Source organism: Rhea pennata, chromosome 6 (genome assembly GCF_028389875.1).
Source record: "Rhea pennata isolate bPtePen1 chromosome 6, bPtePen1.pri, whole genome shotgun sequence".
Lineage (NCBI taxonomy): Eukaryota > Metazoa > Chordata > Aves > Rheiformes > Rheidae > Rhea > Rhea pennata.
In genome coordinates this window covers 42,327,641-42,348,732 of record NC_084668.1, presented here as the reverse complement: position 1 = coordinate 42,348,732, position 21,092 = coordinate 42,327,641, and the positions used below count along the sequence as shown (strand labels likewise).

The 21,092-nt window shown below is 39.3% G+C and overlaps 1 protein-coding gene across 6 annotated transcripts in view; it reads right to left on the bottom strand.

Moving 5' to 3' along the window:
- HDAC4 (histone deacetylase 4) overlaps positions 1–21,092 on the bottom strand; it is a 270,190-nt gene that overhangs the window by 137,904 nt on the left and 111,194 nt on the right. For all 6 annotated transcript variants that reach the window (XM_062578420.1, XM_062578418.1, XM_062578423.1 and 3 more), the window contains one exon: positions 18,263–18,334. In XM_062578420.1, the coding sequence (XP_062434404.1) occupies positions 18,263–18,334 (72 nt within the window). The remainder of the gene's footprint in view (positions 1–18,262; positions 18,335–21,092) is intronic.

The window sequence follows — 21,092 nt, the reverse complement described above, 5'->3', positions numbered from 1 at the left end:
TAACCCAGTTAAAAGTCCAGATTTTTAATTTGCTTTAACAGTAACTTATTCTATCTCACCTGTGGGAAGCAAATACCTTTCCGACTGCAGCTTTTCAACACACGCATTAGATGAAGAAGACTTGACAGTCTTGACATTACAGCTCTCCCTGCTTGTCAGGGTCAGTGGTGGCAGAAAATAAGTTGAGGAACCTAAAACTCTGACCACATGAAGCATCGCTGAATCCATTAGCTAAGTGACGGATTTAAGAAGAATTTCAGCTTACTCATTATCTAAGCTGTAGTTAGAAGGATCCTCAACACTCGTAGACAGCTGTATTCAGCAAGTGATACATGGCTTGGTCTTTTAGATGTAAAAGAAGTATTTAAATATAAAATTAGAAGATAGAAACTATACTTGAACTTTTAAGTAGTTAGCTATTTTTTGTCATATGCAAATCTTTTTTTTTTTTTTTTTGAGAACAACCAGAAAACAGATTTTAAACTGTACACCAATTTAATTTTTAACACACACTATATCTATTTGGGAAAAAAAAGTAATTCTTAAGGGCTAGAACTTTTCTTAATATTATGATGAATGATTTTATACAGCATACAATTCTTATGTCTGTTCCCTCATGCATTTCACCGAAAAATGAGTTTTCTAGTATGAGAATTGTGGTCTTCAAGCACCCTATCTTGACCAGAGTTGATGATTTTCTTAATACAGCTACGCATAAGCCATATATCTAAACTGCAGGAAGAAAAGAAAAGGGAAAAGGGAAAAATGTGTATTGTTAAGAATGTAAGAAACAGTGCTACTGCTTTGCAAAAGCATGTGAGCATTTACAAGCTTTGAGAATTTGGTATGATTCAGTGACTTGTAGAGACAAGTTGCCAAATAACTGCATTTTCTGCTTCTTTCTTGGTGTGGCATTGCACCAAGTTTCTTCAAATTCGGCAAAAAGCATCAAAACTTCAAATCTCCTCCTTCTGTGCAAACACATACAATTTTTACAAGAACCCCATTTGCCTTTTGACTTTTACCAAAAAATCGTTACCTTTGGGTATGAGTGAACCACATTTTTGACCATGAAAATATACAACCTGTATCAGTACATGAATGCTTTTCAGGGGGAAAAGAAGTCAGCACTTGGAGCATTTAAATCGAATTCAACTTGTCTCTTTTAGGGAAGAGGGAGAAACAGTCATGGCCTTACATGCTGAGGGAAAAGCTCCCAAACTCAACCTCTTCCACCTCACAGAGGCCAAAGCTCAGAGTGGCACCTGAATGCCTTCACTTAAAAGAGAGGAACAGGGTAAAAGCAGCAGCAAGTGCACGCTTGTAAAAGGCCAGGCAGGAACTGCACTGAGATGACTCCATGGGTGTGCAGCTTGCAGGCTTTCCCACAGTTTATGAGCTTTGATGAGCACTTGGAATTGAAAAGCGTGAAAGACAGCAGAGAGGAAAACATCCTCCTCCTGGGGCACAAGTCAAGGCAGTGGTAATGGCAGCCTTCACTACAAGAGTTACACGAGCTGTGGGAACTGGATGAGCTTCAAGTTCTGGGTCTTTTCCGCTCCCTTGTTGCCAGTGGACTTTTAAGAGTCCAAGGTTGGCAGAACATTGTACAGGCAGAAGGTGAAAGACTCTGATGAGGTCAGTAATCTCCCAACTTGCAGTCAACCCATGCAAATATTTCACCACTTCGCTGCTTGAGCTACCATCCATGGAAGTAGCTCTGGCTAGGAAGCAGCTCAGGCAGGTACCCTCTAAGGTTTTTGCTGCTTTCAAAGCACCAAAACCAGCCTGAAGCCCTGCTGATACCAAGCATACAAACACAAGGAGCAATCAATAAAATCAGAAATAGGAAGCCATCAGGCACCCATCCCATACAAATCGTATGTATCCTGGAAGGTGCTAATCACAAAGCTGTAAGAAAGGCCAAGCCGAGTTGTGCTCCCCAAGTCAATATTCTTATGTTTGCAATACATGATCAGGCTAGAGTAGTCTTTTTCTAAGATCTACTGTGAATACTCTTCTGCCATCAGGGCTTGAATACGAATCAACCCATCTCTGAACAAAAATTATATATCCTTTGTGTCATTGCGAACATACAATTATATATCCTACGTAAAAGGGCAATTTGATTTTTTCCCCCCCATTTTAGGATTCTGCTGGAAGTATTGTTTTCATTTTGATAGTTAAGTGCATCTTTTTTTTTTCTTTAACTTAACAATAGGGTCACCACTACCTAATAACAGGAGTGAAAAGGTTTATCTTTTTTTTTTTTTTAAAAAAAAGGATGAATTAACCCATGTGTTCCCAAATTAAGATAAACTGATATTTTTTGAGAAGATTTACCAAATTCCCTAGCTGTTACACTGAATGAGAAGAAATTATTCCACATCTCCCATTGTGCTTCAGAATAGAAGAACAACTATCTATAGACAAATTTTCATGTAAAACTAGAAGACCTTTCTTGGCTGCTTATTCTGGATACTTGATACTTGTGTCAACATAGCCAATGACTCTCCTGCTATTTTTATTCCCATCTCTTGCCAGCATATATTGCCATATTATGTATCAAAGCTAATGTAAATCAATAGTCTAAACTGAAGTTAAACCCTTCTTTTATGCTTTCCTTGCCAGACCTCTACCATTTTAAGGATTTCTCTATTAATCCCTTTTTACCGCTTTTTTTTTTCTTTTTTTAAAGAGAGGGAAGATTTTTTTTTAATTTGCAATCTAATTAATTAGATATAAAAAGCTCAAAGTTGATACATCCTTACACTTCCCTTATAGGTCAAGCTTTTTGTTGCAACCATAACTCTGTACAACTGAATGCTTCCTATGTTAATTCTAAAACACTGATGTTAAAAACAGTATTTTCACAAAGAATATACTCAGTAGAATTTCAAAATAACACGTGCAATGGAGCACATTTGAGACTGAAGAAACATTTATTATTTCTATTCCAAATAAAGATGGTGAAGAATTAAACATTATTCTTCCAAGTTCCTTACCAGAATGGAGAGTTAACAATACTTGGTTGAGTAGCACTCATGAGAAATATTATTAACCAGTTCATTGAAGTTCATAAAAGGACTCATTGTAAAGTCATTTGGGGTGTCCTTTTCCCCCATTAACTCTACTTGCATTGTGTAGTTCACAACATGGTTGATCTATAAAAAGACAAAGCAGCTCAATAAACAGGTACGTTCTCAAAGGGTTCACACTACAGCATTCTGAAAGCTCCAATGCTCGAGACATACCAATTACCATCATCCCTCATTGATAACTTTAAATACATTGTGATAACATGACTGAGTTAAAAAATATTATCAACAGACCCTTCTTCCTAAAACAGATCAGGAAAAGTCCTCCTTCACCCATATGCAGCACAAGCCCCATGCTCTTGTGCTGAGATGATTGATGCCTCCTTATGACCAGTCACAACATTAGGTCCTCAAGGTCACAAGCGCATGGTTTTTTTTTTGGTTGGTTGGTTGGCTTTTTAGTAAACAAATTCTCTGTCAAAATAGTTAAAATCCCTGCTTTTTTTGGTGGGGGTATATGACTTAAAAGAAATTTTAAGTACTAAATAGAAAGCTTTCCATTTGACCCCAAATACCTAGGCACTGTTACCGATCCCATAATAACTAAGTCCTTAAGAACTAACCCTATAAAAAGTCCTTAAGTAATTAAAAATTTATAAGATAATACAGGGACACTGGTAAACTATGATTAAAATTAAAATTCCCTACAAAAGTCCTAGCAAAACCCCAGTGCCTGAGCAATCAGAAGAATTCAAGCTACATCAGCTATCAGGCAAGTCCTCTTCTGGTTTACACAATGACTTCAAGAGCGTGCTTGAGAAGAAAATCTGTTACTAGTAAGAGTGTGTAATTCTTAATTTCAATGCAATTACCTTTTAGCACCTAAAGAGTAACAAAGTTTTCCAGCTCCAGTCATCACCCTTCACTTTTCAGATTGGTTGCAGATGGAAATTGTTCGTCTTCTTTATCTCATCATGACAGAGCAGCTCCAAGCTAAAAAATTTTTTTCACTTATGTAAGATGCATGGAGTAAATATCTGGAAATGAGTTTTTTCTACGCAATGAGGCCTTCACTTACCAAAGGACTATACAGGCCCTGTAACAAAGGGTTACAGTCACATTAATTCACACTCCATTAAAATTTATACATCTTTTACCCAGGCCATTTTTTCCTATAATATCACTTACAACCAAATTTGGGGATCTCTCTCTCCCTTCCCACTCCAGTAGCTTGGGTAATATGGAAAATTGTCTTTACTGCAGATTATCCACTTCATACAAGACAGAGGATTGCCCAGCGCCTCTTGGTTTGTGCTTGAATCGTGATTCTCCTGATCCAACCCTGATTCAGTCGTCTTCCTTTCCAGTTGCTCCTTTTGGCTGCTTTACAGCTTCATCTTGCCACCTCAACTACAGTCACAGGACAAGGGTCTAGATCTTACTCAGCACTGCTTCAGAGTATGATACAGTCCCTGTTACAGGGATTAACATATTAACATGCAAAAATATGTATATTTCTGTTCTTGAAAAACATACCTAGCCTTGCAATTTGCTAGCATAACATGCTTTCCACCAGGGAAAACTGGTTGCTTTGGGGAGCTTACATGCTGTTCAGATAGGAAAAGCACAGGAGCAATTCTCCCTGGAATGCCAGACCTGGATTTAAAATGCAAAAGGTAAGTCATGAGCTTAACCCCCTCCACACACACACACATACACACTTGAAATGAAGCAGAAATCTGAACTCCGTGCCCCGTTTCAGTTTCAGTAATCCGAGCCCCGCACGTTGCGTTCAGCTCTGCACCATTGCTCCCATTCAGCAATGCGCTGTGGTTGCCGTTGAGCAGGTTCTGCTTGGCTTTTATAATGATTTTTATATTCTTAGGTGCAAAATAGATCTATGTGACATATACATATATAGATAGATATTTTAGCTAAATTCATGTAACAGAGGGTTCTCTGAAGTAGCTTTTTTTATTCTTGCATGTGCTTATTAGTCAAATTTATATTTAGAGGCAGGAAGCACTCCCAGCTCTGGCTGAATTTTAGTGCAGGTACACAAGCACACAAGTGTCTAGCCAATATAATCTAGGTCACGAAACGATGTTTCACCAACACTTTCAGATATCTGCCACTCATTTAAGTGTGCCCATTTTGGAATAGTAAGAGGTATTAAATCAAATACTTTACCTAAAGGGAGTTACTGCCACACTGAGTTCTCAGTATTGTGAGCATAACTTTACTGCTCAGTTAAGCAAAATCCTCAGTCATCTGGATCGCGCTGAGGCAGATGGGGCAGGTCTAATACCACCTTAAGAAACTCTCAATTTAAATAAAAAGCATACCAACTCCCTGGCCTACAGTTGAAAGACTGAGAATTAGTTTAAATGTTATCTGTTTCTTCCTTTCTCTTGGCCACAAACACCTTGCATTCACAGATCTATTTCTGATCCTGAGGTCTCAAATCACTGCCTTTCACTATCACAAAAAAACTAAAAGAAAATTGATATAGAATAAAACAAATAAATAAAACTCCACCATCTGGCTTGATAGCTCTACATTTTGCACATTAGCCCCAGTACCTTTTGAGCCAGTGCCTTCCCTTCTGCATGCTATTTAGGAGTCAGGAAAAGCAATAATTTGTTTGCTTTGACAGAGGACTTAGAGTGGCAAAGCTGTGTTATGTGATCACAATATACCATCTCCTACAAGGGCCTCTCTGCTCCAAACAAGACTAGATTTCCACCTTCAACTTCCATGCTCTCCTTTACTGCAAATCCTGCCATACAAACATAACATTCGAAAGGGTCCTGCTCTCTCCTTGTCCTCTTCATCACCAGGAAAAAAAAGAAAAAAAGAAAAAAATTACCTTGCAAATTCAATGAGGTTCACAATTACACCTGTCTATTTCGTATGCTACTATCACAGTTACTAAAAATAAGTTTATACAGACTGACCACAGCTTTAAAAATCATAACAGTAACACACAAAATCGAAGGTGCTGAGTCTTATTCCATTTGAGCCATTGCAGCTCGGACAGTCAACAGAAAATAAGAATACATCACTCATGGCAGGTATCTGACAACAGGCAATGAGGATTAAGGATCGTCTGCTTTCCTTGCAATCGCACACAAAAATAAAAAAGCAGCTCTATGTTATAAACATTTGTCTTCAATATAGAGACTAAAAGTATGATGATACAGTCAGGAATCTGAACTAAAATTGTTTTTAACTCAAAAAGATTGTGACACTTAGTTTCCATGTTTCTTTGAAAACCTTCACCTACAGCAAGGAGTAGTACATATGACAGATGTTCATTCCTCTAACAGCCAGCGCCCAAGACCAAGCACTTGAAGGTTGAACAGTGCCAGCACATGAGGTAACCAAGGGATTGCCTACGTATGCCCAAGAGCTCCCTGGTCCCCAGGAACATCACACATCCATGCTCGAGGCAGAAGCACATCAGGGCTGTGGGCTTGTGGTGGAAACCAACCTCAAGAGAGCTAGGGCTTTCTTCAAGGCAATATGGGTAAGGAGTCCAACACAAAGAGCACCAAAGCCAATGGAGCAGGAGCACGGTTCCTGCAGTGAGGTGCACGATTTGAATCACTGCACTGGGGTCAGCAGCCGTTGGCTGCAGAGCCACATCTCGATCCAGGCTCTGTGCTCAGTGTCGGCCAAAAGCAGGCTGACCCTAGGTGCTCCTTGCACAGGCAGCACTAGGAGTAGTCTTGTAGAAGCAGAACAGGCTGAGATATGTTGGCCCAGAGCTGCTAAGTCACAGCGGACCCTTTTGGCAAAGCCTTGCCATACAATGCTCCCTGATGTACTCTTCAGGGTCTGTGTGATCCAAATGTTCCCTTACCTAGGGTGGCCAAGTCTACTTGGATATTAGGTGGAATCATTCTGTTGACTCAGTCCCAACTCACTGATTAAGATGAAAACTGCTCATAAGAGAACAGCACTTTGGCATTCCTCCTCCACGACATGTGTGGAGAGGTTTATTTATTTATTTTTTTCCCCCCAATGCAGGAAATGTTTTCTGGAGGCCTGTATACTGCTAACCCAAATTAGAATGGAAAGAAAAGGGACAGAAAAAGGGCCCTGCAGAAAGCAGAATTAGTGGGTTCTGCCAGGAAGAAGACAAGTTTTTAAGGACTGAAGTGCCCTGAAACCAAAAGCACAAGTCAAGGCAACATTTGCTTGGACCATTTTCAACATTAATACAGGTTCATGCAGCTCACCATGCAGTTTTCCCAGCTCACTTCCCCTTCTCAACAAGGAACATTCACACACAGCTAAGGATGCTTCAGAATTTAGAGAGGCAAAATTGCATTTTGCAGTAAGAGGGAGCAAGCCCCTGTGTCTTTATTCTAAGGCTGGCTGCAGTCTTCCCAACACAGAGGGTGGATATGGTAACATTTTTCCGGCACTGATGCTTTATCTTAACCTAAGTTACACTTGGTTAACCTAAGTTACAGTAGGAAAAGCTATAAAGAGGACAACTTACTGGAAATTCAACAAGCGTACACGCTAGTTCCTGCTCCTTGAATCAGGGTACTAGAATAAAATCTAGTTTGCTCCAACTGTATTTAGTTATGATTAATCAGTCGTGAAATGCAAAGCTTTAACCTCTTGTTAAGTAGGTTGCCAAATAAGGAATGAGCACAATATTTTGCTTAAGTCTCCGAAGGCCTCCACTTAAATGGTATCAAGGTTACAGTTACTTCAATTATGGATGGTAACTCTCCAGAGAAGGTCACCCAAAATGCTCCAAGCTCAAAGAAAGTACAAGAACAAAGAATACAGGCAATATTAAAATGCATAAAAAACAGCAACACAGACACTCAGGAAACCACTGCCACTTCTCTGAAGTGTTCTTCTGTCTCCATTATTCCAACATTTCCCAAATGTGCTGAAAAAAAAAACCTTCCCGATGTCCTGAATTAACATTGAGAATATTCTAAATAGATCATCTTGATATTGTTACAGCTTTCACTCTCATACAAAATTTTTGCAGTTCTTGTCATTCCCACTTTCATATATTTCAGCATTTTAGAAACCCAGATTATTTCCTGTAAATACTTTTTTTTTCCTCCATCTAGCTTATTTACTCTCGTAATACATTGTTTGCTCAATAGGAACACACTATACAGGTGTTTAAAATACAACTGTAAATTAATTACTCAATATGTAAGTTTACCTTACTCTATATTGAAGTGAAAATCTGCAAAAAAGCAAGGAAATACACTTACATTCATTCCACATAAACCTTCATGCTAATATGAAGGCTTACCACAGAGTAATTTTTCTTCCATAGCACCTGAGTAGACAACCAACAATTGAAGTTGCCATTACGCTAGGAGTTTCACTAGTCTCCTGATTTCCAAAGTACTGTTTACAAGGATGTGATACTTGAACTTCCAATGATCCTCCAAGCCTAATCATCTGTGCAGTTATTCTCATTACAAAGCCTGTTGAGAACAATAAGTTGGTCTGTGGTTTTAAAGTGATCTTTTAGTAAAAAACAGTTGAAAGCCACTGCAACAGATAACTGCAGGCAATCCTCCAGCATCACAGCTTACAGACTTAAACCTCCATGCTCAGCTTTACTTGTACAAACCATATTAGTTTCTATGTATCTGGTATAAAATCTGGTATAGAAGATATTCCATCTCCTATACATCACCTGGAAATCCCTCCGGTCTTTCCTGAAACCACTGGCAAGCCTAGAGATCAGGTCTAATGCGTCACAAGCCAGACGGGCAAGAAAAGTTCTTTGGTCTGTCATCTCCCCACTCTCAAATAAGAAGCTTGTGACAGATACACACAGGCAATCCCACTTCCCTTAACTATGTTCATCTAGCTTCATGACAAAAAATAGCTGCAACCATGTTAGTTAGATCCCTGCTCTGCTCAATTTGCTCCTTCTACATCTGTAGCAGTATCCCAAAGACGTGTTCACTGCCAAGTCACAACTCCACTCTAAGAATTACACAAAAGCGTCCACACTAGACAGGGTGCTTGCCTAGTAATCCTAAACAGGGTTAAAATATCTCAGTTAATTAACCTTCCAGGACAAGATTTGGCTGCAAGCTTTTCTTAACGTTTAGGAGAAGATACAGCTTACCAAGCATGACATCATGACGAGGTACAGCTTTCGAACAACTCCACAGCACCAACTCCATCTTGCTTGCAGCAAGCCTCTTCCAAACCCAAAACTGTAACTCTTCCTTCAGGGCACCAGGGAAGCAAATGTGGAAGGGGCTGTGAGACTGAACTGTTCTTCAGTTTGCTACAAGTCAGAAGCAGTGTTTTTCCATTTGCAGACCAACCCATAAACATAAGCAATAGAAGCCCCCAAATCATTTACATTTGCAGGAGGAAAAAGTTAAGCAAACCAAATAGTCTAGTATCACGGCAGATCTTTTCCTTTCCTAACTGGAGGAATTCAGCCTCAGCTAAAACTTAATAGAAATCATTCAAATAGGACATGGATCTGCTTACTTCAGAGATAAGTAATCAAATAGGCTTGCTTTAATTGTTTTCACTTGATATATTTAATATATTTATACAAGCATTTATTTGTACATTCCTTCTACACCTTTTAGGGATTACCTTTTTTGTGATCGCTGAACCACTATTATTGGCTGCATAACATCCTGTCCATGGCCCTCAAGAAAATAAAATTGAGGCTGAATCAAACACTCCATTCCCCAATACAGAACAAACCTCAAGAAAAGTACAGTAAGAAGTAAGTTTGCCTAATATTTTTCTAACAAAACAGTTTGTCAAAATATTAAAACATGGGAATAAACAGTCACTAAATACAACTGTACAATACTTAACAGCTTCAGAGCGTTTTGCAAGAGCAAAAAATAAAGCACAAGGGTAGTTCTCCCCCACACATTTATATTTATTTATTTTAAATACTCTATTGTAACAGCCTAATCAAGTGTTGGAATAAATTGGAAAAAAAAAGTTTCTTATTCATTTATTTCATCCAAGAAACTATTCACATACAGGTGGCAAATTCACTCTTATTACTGCAAAAAAACTATATACGTCACTTAGCCAACTCTGCCCTGACAACTCTGGACCTTAAAGACCCTCACAATGTCATCACATCATGACTGTCTTTTTTAATGTGACTGCAAATACTTTAAGGAAGAAAATGAGAAGTTTTGACCTAAACTTCACCCACTCTTTGCCCTTCAGCACAGCCTGAAGAACACTGCTATGCTCCCTTATGAAGAATTCCTATTTCCAATGGAAAAGTTCAGTCACTGATTTTCATTGGAACCTTTAAAACAAATTTGCCTTGTGAAATTCACCATTAAGAATGGTAACAGCTTAAGAAAATTTCTAGCAAAATATCATTAAAATGTGCAGTCCATTTATTCTGCACATTACAATCACAGTTCCAAGTCAGTGACTCCAAAGCCTTTTATTAAATCATAAAAACTTAAGACCAGTTTCTAATGAATTCTCTAATCAAATATGAATGAATCATCCAAAAGGACATCATTTTGTGAATGAAAACCAGATGGAGTAGTAGTAACAATTGAGTGGTTTAAATCAAAAGATATTAGCTAAGCCAAAGGAGCAGACATTTATCACAAGCACTTACTTCAAGTAAAGTTAAAAGAGACAGAAGATAAAGGCTTAAGATAGACCTCAAACTAAACCTTTTAATTGCCAAATGCAGAGCCAACATCAATCATAAAGTACAATGAAGCGGTTTTAGTGAAAATTAACTTACTACCACATTTAATGTATGGAAAACTCGAATTTCTGGGGGCATTCCGTCTTGATTGAACTAAGTTTTGGTCAAAGGCCTTTTGAGCTCAGGAGTCTTGCCCATAGCAAGGCAAGCTATTACTTTCTCTGCTCTTTTGAGCAACCCATTTTTAAGACTGCACCCAAAGGAGAAGCAAGGACACAAAGACAGAAAACATTCTGGTAAGCCAAAGTGTTTACTTTGCAATTCACGTCTCGGATGATCCTATTTTTTGAAGATGATATCCCACCTGTCAAGGTCTAAGCACTTCAAAAGTCAAAACAAAGTGAAACCATTAAAAACTGGCAGCATTCTCACATTTACTTTCCCTGTCAGTGTTGCCAGTGTTTCTTATATTGGAGCAACTCAGTTACGACTTTTTTTTTTTTTTTGCCCAGACTCGATGACTTACTTCTTAAGTCCTAGCTAGTTTTGGCTTTCTTTTCTGTTTGTTGTTTTTGTTCCTAATTCCTAAAATGCTGAGAACTTGTATGATTTCTGGGCATTGACCAACTTACATCTACTTCACTTTCAGCAATAAGCTATCTAGATTTAATGTTGCTGTAAAGCACTCTGAAAGCTCTGCAGCACAAAATACGCCAATTAAAAAAAAAGGGGGGGGGGATCAAAGTAAATACTGCTAATCAAGTAGTCTTCAGCTTCTCCTTCACCCTCACTTCTCCTTCATCCTCACTCTGCCTAACACTCAGTTAAAATTAGAGGGCATCAGGAGAAGGTGACCAGCAATCAGTTTTTTAATCACAATATGAGATAGGACACCCCAAACAACCTGCTTCTATCTAGAAGAAATAAAATGTTTGCTACAAGCTGTAGGGCAATGGTATTCATTTGAACAGGTGAGAGGAGGAACAGGTGAGAGGAGAAAAATAAAACCTAAAGGCTTTCTCTTGATTTCCAAACCTCTCCAGGGTTGCAGATCTGGACAAAACAAATAGATTAGACATGTTAAAAACAGGACATGACAAAGCAACTAATAGACTGCATCTGAAAAATGCAGATTTTTTCCACTGAAAAGAGCCTCAATCCATGATCAACTTTCCATGAAATATTTATCATTTTTCATTCACTGCATAGTATCGTTATTTTTAGAAAAGCCAGAGGCAACGCGAACAGATTCCTGATTAACAATTCAAGTGAGTCTTTAAATGTCGGTTCCTATCTTGCCATCTCCTTCCCTCTGCTAAGAAGTCTAAAAACTTAATATAAATACTGTCACGCATTCAAAGGCTCTTCTCTTCCCTCACCTGCTCTTATGCAGAAACAAATGCACAACAATGTTGCCTTCCGTGGGGTAGTAAGAAGATGAATTATTCTGAATGTAACACTTTGTGAACATTCAGGACTAAACAAATCCTTTGAAACCTATAGTTGATCAATGTGAGTTAATAAAATGAAGAAGGGGAGCGAGAATAAAGGAAAACAGCAGGTTTTTCTTATTCTTTACGCTTTATTTTATCAAGTTGCATCTTGCAAAAAGAACACTTTCCTGCCAGTTACCTTTTATCTAAGAAAACAGTTCTGTATTCGCGTGCTTAAGATTTAAGTGCTGCTTCCAGCCTTTAAAAGAGAACAAGTCATTAATAATTCATCCTACCTCCTCTATTTTATAATCATTTCCTTATATGTAACAAGGTGACAGAAAAATGATTTTTCTGAAACAAAAACATGTCAAAATAAGAGTTTAGGAGCTTTGGGCTCCTGCTTTTGACATCTTGCAGGATCACAAAGTCTACAGACTACATTCTGGGCGGATGTCAGAGTGGTTCTGACTCCAACAAATGCAAAGAGGTAATAAAAAGGTTTTAAATCCTTACAGTCTTATGCACACTAATGTTGACATTCACAAAATGAATTTTGGTACACCAGCTGAGTCAGAGATCCTAAAGCTCCAATTTTCCTGCTATTTGAAAAGCAACAGCCTAGAGTCCCTAGAAGTGGCAATTCACTCCTCTCTCCTCCAAAAATAAATCCAAATCTGTTGACCACATTCTGGGCTTGTTGCAAAGGCTTTTATCTGAGAGCTGGCTAAAGTGTTACACAACGTTGGACTATGTTCAACGCATGAGAACTATGTTTACATCATCCTCGTGGAACTATAGATTACAAAGGTGAACTTTACTACTACTTTTAGTTGTTACAATGCTTACTTTATTGTAACAAATGGGCTGCAGTTAGCACTTTTAGCCTAGGACAGGAAATAATCATCTATTCATTCCATCAACTTCTCAAGATCTCACTTTTATTATCGGCTTTTCAGACACCATGGAGAATAAATACCTAACATGAAAAGACTGGGCTTTCTGCATGGGAGCTACAACTTTGGAGTGTGATGAAGCCATGTAACATCCTCGTCCTAACATGTCCCAGGGTGAACAAGGACAAAGAAGCTCAAGTCTGCAAAGATGAGAGCCTGCTGGGAGCCCTGAATCCCAGCTGACCAGCCAAGCTGCTTCAAAGCACCACGGCACCACACTGCTTTGGTAATCTTCTGCAAAAGCTTTTGAAGAAGGCACACTAGAGAAATCAAGAAAGTATCTGAGAATCCAGTACAGTGAAAGTGCATCCCCTTCCTTTAAAGGGATAAATTAATAAAGGCATAATATTCCGTTCTATGTTAGACTAACTGGATTTCCACTCCTTTCTCTTAGAAACTAGGATTAAGAGGTCATTTAAAAAGCCTTAAAAATAATGTAACAATATTAGTCTGGAGGCTCCTGCACACCACCTATTTATACATACATCAGCATTTTTTTTTCAGATGAATGTGAAAGTGAGACTCGATAATCAGACCTAGAGAGAATAAAACTTAAAGAGTTGAAATCTCATACACTGCCCTGGCCAGACTGCTTTTGTTCTTGCCAGTGTCAGCATCCAGAAAAGCCTCAGCAACACACTGGAAGAGTTATCCTGAGGGATCAGCTCGCTGAGTGGCAGACTGGGAACTAAACAGATCAATACACTAGTAATTGTGCAAATGCAGTGATGGAAGACCAGCTGAAATGGCCTGAGAGGAAAGAAGCAGTGTACACCCACATGTAAGAGAAATTTTAGGTAGCCACATATGTAAGAGGCAGTCAGCTCATCACCACTATTAGGACTTCTACAGTCAAGCCATTGTTGCTTTAATAGGCACTGCTCAGTTCCTACTGCAGCCACGATCATCAATTCCTAAGATGTGGCAGCAGATTTCTATCAGTCCTCAATAACTCATTAGAATACCATGACTGCTCACCTCTTACACCTCGGCATGCCCAGTAGCCTCACAGACCTTCAGAGGGCTGCAGATCACCCTATGAGGCCAACCACAGGACACCATGCAGAAGACACCTGCCTGATCTGCAACAACTGCTATAGAGAAGACATCACCTAAGAAGCAGCAAGCACAGTTGCTTTGCTGCAGCCTCTTCCTGCAACTTTTCTACTTTGCAATGAATGTCTCACAATAAAAATCGTTTGTCAGTTGTATGTAACCACTGGTTTAACTGCTACAATCATCACTATTTCTTTTATCAGAACTTGGAAACATACGCTTGAAAGCCAATGGAAATGCTATGGAAAAAGATGAATTTCTTTCCAAATTCAGTAATTGGGCTGATAAAAGCTTTAATCATACAGCCAAACATCAAAATTTCACATTATGTCATGACTAGCATAATGGAGAAAAAACAACTGATAAACTGAGACTGTTAGTCCCAATTTGCAGTTTTATTAAAGTAAAGCTTTTAAGTTTAAAGAGGAATCATTTCCATCATAGTCCATTTTAGCGTTTTCCTTACAAATAACGCATATCAAGCTGTTTTCACATTTCTAATACCAAAGAAATTGCCTAAGATTGTATCAAATTGTAAAAAAATGAGGAACAATAAAGTTTACACTGACAAGAAAACTACTTCACTAAGTCTTTCCAGCTTATCTAAGGTGCCAGAAACAAAGCTTTTTTAAGAAAGCTTACTCATTCTAACACTCACAGTACACTTAATGCAAATTTATCTGATCAAATCTAGAGGCTGGTATCAACAGCACACAAATGATGTTTAAGAGGATTACCTACAACGTATTTAGAAATTTACCCAATTGCAGTCTTTAAGAGTGGCTCCCTAGTTCTGCACTATGAAAATCTCACCCAATCTAATAATAATAGCCAAGGAAAAGCAGCATTTCCCAATAATCATAACATTTTGCCACTTTTCCTGCCCAGGCCAAAGACGCACTAATATTCTGGGACAGTAAAGAGAGAAAGCAGCATTACCAAGTTCTGTCAAACTGAATATAATATTACTGTTTGCAACATGGTTGGTGGGGGGTTTTGATTTTATTTCTCTTTTACAGGCAATTAAGAAGTTCAGAAGTGCCAGGTAGAGGCAACGCAGTTTCAAAATAGGAAAATGTTTCCTTTCTGTGAATTAATCCTCAAATTGTACAAAAAACTGAGAAATCGTTTTCCTAAACACACATATCTGCTAGAGCCTTGCCAATAAATGAAATACATTTTATTCAAGCTAATTCACTCCTAAAATGATTTAATGGAAAATGCTCTAAACATTTAAATTCCACAGTGGAAACGTACTTCCACATGACAGAGCTTGCTTAGGACTGAGGTATTTTACACCCCCTCGTCACCCTCTTATTTCACAAAAAACACAACTTAGGTGGATCAAACTTTTCCACGAAACTTTACTTCTCTTTCATTAGTGAGATAGTCAGGAAAAAAAAGCTTCTGGTTTTCCATAAATACACCAAGATCATTTTATCTTGATTCAGAATGTAACGCTGGAGATAAAGGATAAAAGTAATGCTGGAGATAAAGGATACACATCAGGGACACTCATCATCTGTTGCCATAGAGCAAAGAGTTTTGTCCTTTGCTTTTTGCCAAAACGTGTGCTTCCAGGTTTTAGCTGGCTTTCTGCCAATATAAGATATGCATTCCCTCCCTGCACCTGCATTGCCAGGTTGAAAACAGTACCCCAACATTTAGCAAAAGTTGGACATGCTTAAGCTCTTGGGAGAAAAAGTACTTGGATGACCACTGCCCAAAGGCAATGTTGCTCCTTGTGCAAGGCCGTGTTTTCTTGCTGCCTAAATATAAATCAGTCTTACACTTTGCCCACCATCAGCACTAACAGCTTGAGCTTTCTAGTGCAAGGCAAGAACTCCCACAGCTCAAACGCTGGGAAAAGTCACTTGGACGAAGATGCTACTGCCTCCCTCACATTACATCCACTTAACCCCAATATAGCTCTCTACTAACGGCTGACTGAGTTCTTTTTTTGTTTTGTTTTCTTCTCTGGTTGAAAAGCAGTTAAAACAAGCAATTAAAAACATTCAAAAGGCAGTGCAAAGGGGAAAAATATATAAAATGCATAGAAGTCTGTAACACCTTGAATCCACCTTCAGTCATCTGGGGAAAGCAGAGTACGTGAACACTGAACTGTAACATCAGATGCCCTGAGTTGCTAACGAGCATAAGCCTTCCTTATGAAATATCCTTAAAGCAAGCAGGAAAGATAACGAGCAACAGTAAAGTCAACTCCAAGGAAAACTGAAATACAAAGTATATCACATGCATAATGTTGGTTCCCTGGTCCACTGACAGGAACAAAAAAAAAAAAAAAAAAAAAAAAAAAAAAAAACACACACACACAAACACGAATGCAATTCCTCTTGTACACCCAGACAGACCCACAAAATTGAGTCTAGCAGATGGATAGCAAATGGGGAAGAAAACTTTTAAGTTGACCTGGGTTACCCTGGTAGTCTTAGCATGAGACTGTCTTTCATGGTTAGGAAAATAAAACATCTCTTACCTCAAGAAGAAGTTTTAGAGTACACAGAGTGAAGAGAGCCTTCTCAGGATCTGAAGCCAACCATTAGCACTTAGTAAATGAGGCTCTCTTCCTTTTCTCTTACACAAAAGCTCTCCTTCCTTAAAGATTTCCTTCCCCAGATACCCATTCAAGTCTGCAAAAATCTAGCTTAGGTCACAGCCCTTTTTCTTCTCTAATCTATTAAGTTACTTTGAATAAGCTTCGTTTACATTTTTTCAACTTGTATTACCAGAAGCACTTAGATCTCCTGCGAGATCTCTTCCTTAATACAAAAGGGCCTAAAGGCATTTTGGAAAGCAATGAAGAAGAGAAAGTCAGGTTTTCAGAAAACTTGAACTCCTACCTGGAAAGTAGGCAATGCTTCGTGTAACAAACCACCAAAATTATGAATACCCCATCCACCTCCAATACGCACGTCCAAGGACACAAACTATAGATAATTTTAAGGCAGAGTTAACTTGCAGCGCTGGGACAACAGAAAACAAAACAAATGCATACCTCTGTGGCTGGGTACCTACTTTAAGAGGGAGGAAGAAAAAAGTCATGATCCTGTACAAGCCAATTTTTTTACACAGACCTGTTTCCATTCATTTTACAGAAGTATGGCCTGGAAGGGGAGATGGAAGGATGGCCTTTTTAACCATCTCATCTTTTTAAAGCTCCTCAAACTTCTTGGCAGTTAATAAGCTCTTGTCAACAGCTACAGGCCTCAAGGCCATATGTTACTAAACTTGAGCTCAAAGGCTTCAAGGATCTATATAAAAGGGGCTTCAAAACTACTTGAACCTAAATTGGGTAAGGTAGTTCACGGCTACACTGAAAGCCACACTGAGGGTTGCTGGCACATGAGAAAAATACTCCTTCTGGAGAGAGAAGAGGAAAATTTGAAGAAAGCAGCAGACTGCTTTCCACTGCATTGCCTTTATTTTGACCAAAATCACAGTTTCTGCAGCTTGAAGTGCTGTAATTGAGAGCCACAAGGTAACTCTCCTCAGCTGCATGAGAAGCAGTCATTCTCCAGGAGGAACATCATAGTTGCTTTGTTCTCTTCATACCAGAAAGACAGCTCCCAAGAAATACTACAGCAATAGCATTAGAGGAGGTAGGAAAAAAGAAAACTCAAGAGCTAAGAAATATACAGTTTGATCAATCTAAATTTGGCTTTGATTTTTTGTTCATTTCAACCCAAGGAAATCTTCATCAGGAGCACCAAGAAAAAAATCTTAATTTGCTTTAGCTTCCCTTAGATGCTGTGAAAAGAACAGTACAGTGCTGCTTTGTTCTGCTGTCCTCTCCTTTCTAAGAAAAAATAAGATGCTCCAGCGAGATCAGTCTCTCCCTAGCCCCTGCCAAGGGTGAGAGCTGGTTATTTAAGACTCCCAAGACTGTTTTGCTCCATTCTCCCTCTGCTCCTAAATCCCACTTACTCAGCCTGGAAAAGTAGATTTCTGCAAGTTCAAACACACATCATTGCATCGTTTTACATTTGTATTCTGCTATCCCACTCAAGACAGATCTCTGGAATATTATACTGCCTTCCCAGAATAGGATAGGAACAACATTTAATAATTTAAAAAAAAAATGTTTCTTCTTACCAGAGCTAGGCATGTGGTTCACTCTAGGTGGATTCAACAGCTCTACTGGCTGGTCTCTGCCAGAAAGCCCATCTGGAAAGAGGGTGGGGTGGGGGGAAAAATCACATCATCAACTCTTTGGTTAGCTAAACTATTTTAGACATTCCAAAAAGAAAAAAAAATCACTAGCCAATTATCAATGTAAAACAGAAGCACACAAATAGCACAAAGCACTAGGAACAAGATTGCTAACAAGACAGCTGCATAAGTGATTACACTAAAGCAAAAAATAAAAGATCCTGTAGCCTGGATTGTACTCAGGTCTTCCTGGTATTTAAATTCAACTTGTACTGATCCCAATCCAAGGAAACCACGCATGTCAGTTTATAAAGCTTATCATAAAACAGCTAAATGGCAATTCATTTTTTATTTAGAGAAAGGAGTGGAGTTAAAACAGAAACTCATCTCAACAAAGTGAAGTTGAAGAATGGCTGTAATATGCTAGAGAGATGTTAAAGAGAACTGACAAATCACTGTAGGAGATTAAAATGCATAGACATGAACAGCAAGTCCCATTTTGCATAAGTTTGGATTTCAGAAAGGCATTAAAAACATACTTTGCAAATGATATGCAGAAACCCTTCTTGCTGAGGGAGTTTTCAATTTAAAATATTTCTAAGATTGTATCTGGCATTCTAACAGATTTAAAACAGAAAAACATGATACCTACAAGTACTGTAGACTGCCAGACCAGATTTTCTAGTCGTTCATTCTCCTCCCATCTGCCCCCACCACAAAAATTGAAGTAAAAAAATGTTTAATTCAGGAGCACACTATGGACATCCCACTATAGTATGTTTATAAAACTTGAGCTATGCTTGAATACAGAAAATTTCATCTCAAATCCATTTGTTACACTGTAAATACTTCTACCTTTGCTAGTTATGCTTCATTTGTTCTCCTCTAACACATTTCTGTATTTTACGCTGTAACAAAAAGATATGATCAAGCCAAACCCTGTCTGGAGACATCAAAGAAGTCACTCCATCTCTCAAAGTAAAGCACATTTCAGACGCATAAAAATATTAAGATATCAGTGGGATATTATTTAAAAGGAGAAAAAAAAAAAAGCCATCACACACTACTTTCGTCTCCCTATTTCCTCCATTCCAAACTTTCTGGAGAGAAGGCACAGTTGAGTCTTCTCCATCACTTACACTAATCTGTCTCCACTGACATTAGCTAAGGATCAGCGCAGCCTCAGGCAACATGTCAATAAATTGAACTCTGATTATTCATATCCTTGGGGTTTTTTTGTTTTTTTTTTTCCCCTTCTAAAGCTAATAGAGCGGATGGGAGATGCTTCACCAGTCAGACATCTACACAAAGCAGCAACAACTGGCAGTCAACAAGGAGGCAACCGAATTGATGTGACCAAGCTAGATATCCCTATTTAAAAGAACACTCAGTCATTGAGCTCCCCATCAAATTCATGGTCCAACGGTCATTACCACAGGAACAGCTCTCTGCTTGGAGAATAGCCACGGGGCTCAAACACTAGCAATAGACACTTGCCTGCATGCATGCAAGACGGCGCCTCACCTCCGCTTCAAGGGGAAGCTATCTCACATCCAGAACATGCTAAGAGCACAGAGATGGGCAAACACAGCATGCTTCCAGCAGAAGTTGGTTACTCTATACTAGCTATTTTAACCTTTGAAGGTATATCTTCGAGATAACCACTTTCTTCCCCAGGTCTCTTTAACCTTCTTCTCCCAAGTAACTGCAAGAGAGGTGCCAACCAAATGGCCAAAGGTGCCAATCAGATCACGCAAAAGTTTGCATATATCGACAGGCCCCTTATGATCCAATTAAAGTCACATCAGATGACTCACTATATGCCCATGATGTGACCTGAGCACCAGCATCTATGAACGCATTTCCAATCTCTTGATGAAAGCCTCCAAATTACTCAACTGTAAACCTACACTTTGTCACAAGACTTTCTAAATCACAAATTGGAATTCAATTTCTGTCTTTTTTTTCGAACAGCAGTCCAATATCCACAGAACAAAGCCAAAAAAAAAAAAAAAAAAGAAAAGCATGGATTCACCAAGGGCAAAGCATGCTTAACCAATCTTCTAATCTTCTCTGATGGCATGACTGGCTGCGTAGGTGAGGGGAGAACAGTGGACATTGTGTACCTTGACTTCAGCAAGGCTTTGGACGCTGGCTCCCAGAACATCCTCCAAGGAAAGCTCAGGAGGTGTGCGTTAGACGAGTGTACTGTGAGGTGGACTGAGAACTGGCTGAAAGGCAGAGCTCAGAGGGTTGTCATCAGCGGTGCAGAGTCCACCTGGAGGCCTGTGGTTAGTGGCGTCCCCCAGGGCTCAGTACTGGGTCCCATCCTGTTCAACTTCTTCATCAATGACCTGCATAAAGGGACAGGGTGCCTGCTCAGCAACTCTGCCGATGATACCAAGCTGGGAGGAGTGGCTGGTACCCCTGAGGGCTGTGCTGCCATTGAGAGAGACCTGGACAGACTGGAGAGCTGGGCAGAGAGGAACCTCCTGAGGTTCAATAAGGACAAACGCAGAGTCCTGCACTTAGGGAGGAATAACTCCATGCACCAGTACAGGCTGGGAGCTGACCTGTGGCAAAGTAGCTCTGCAGAGAAGGACGTGGGAGTGCTGGTGGATGAGAAGTTGACCATGAGGCATGGTGGCCAGGAAGGCCAATGGCATCCTTGGGATGCATTAGGAAGAATGCTGTCAGCAGGGAGAGGGAGGTGATCCTGCCACTCTACTCAGCCCTGCTGAGGCCACATCTCAAGTACTGCATCCAGTTCCGG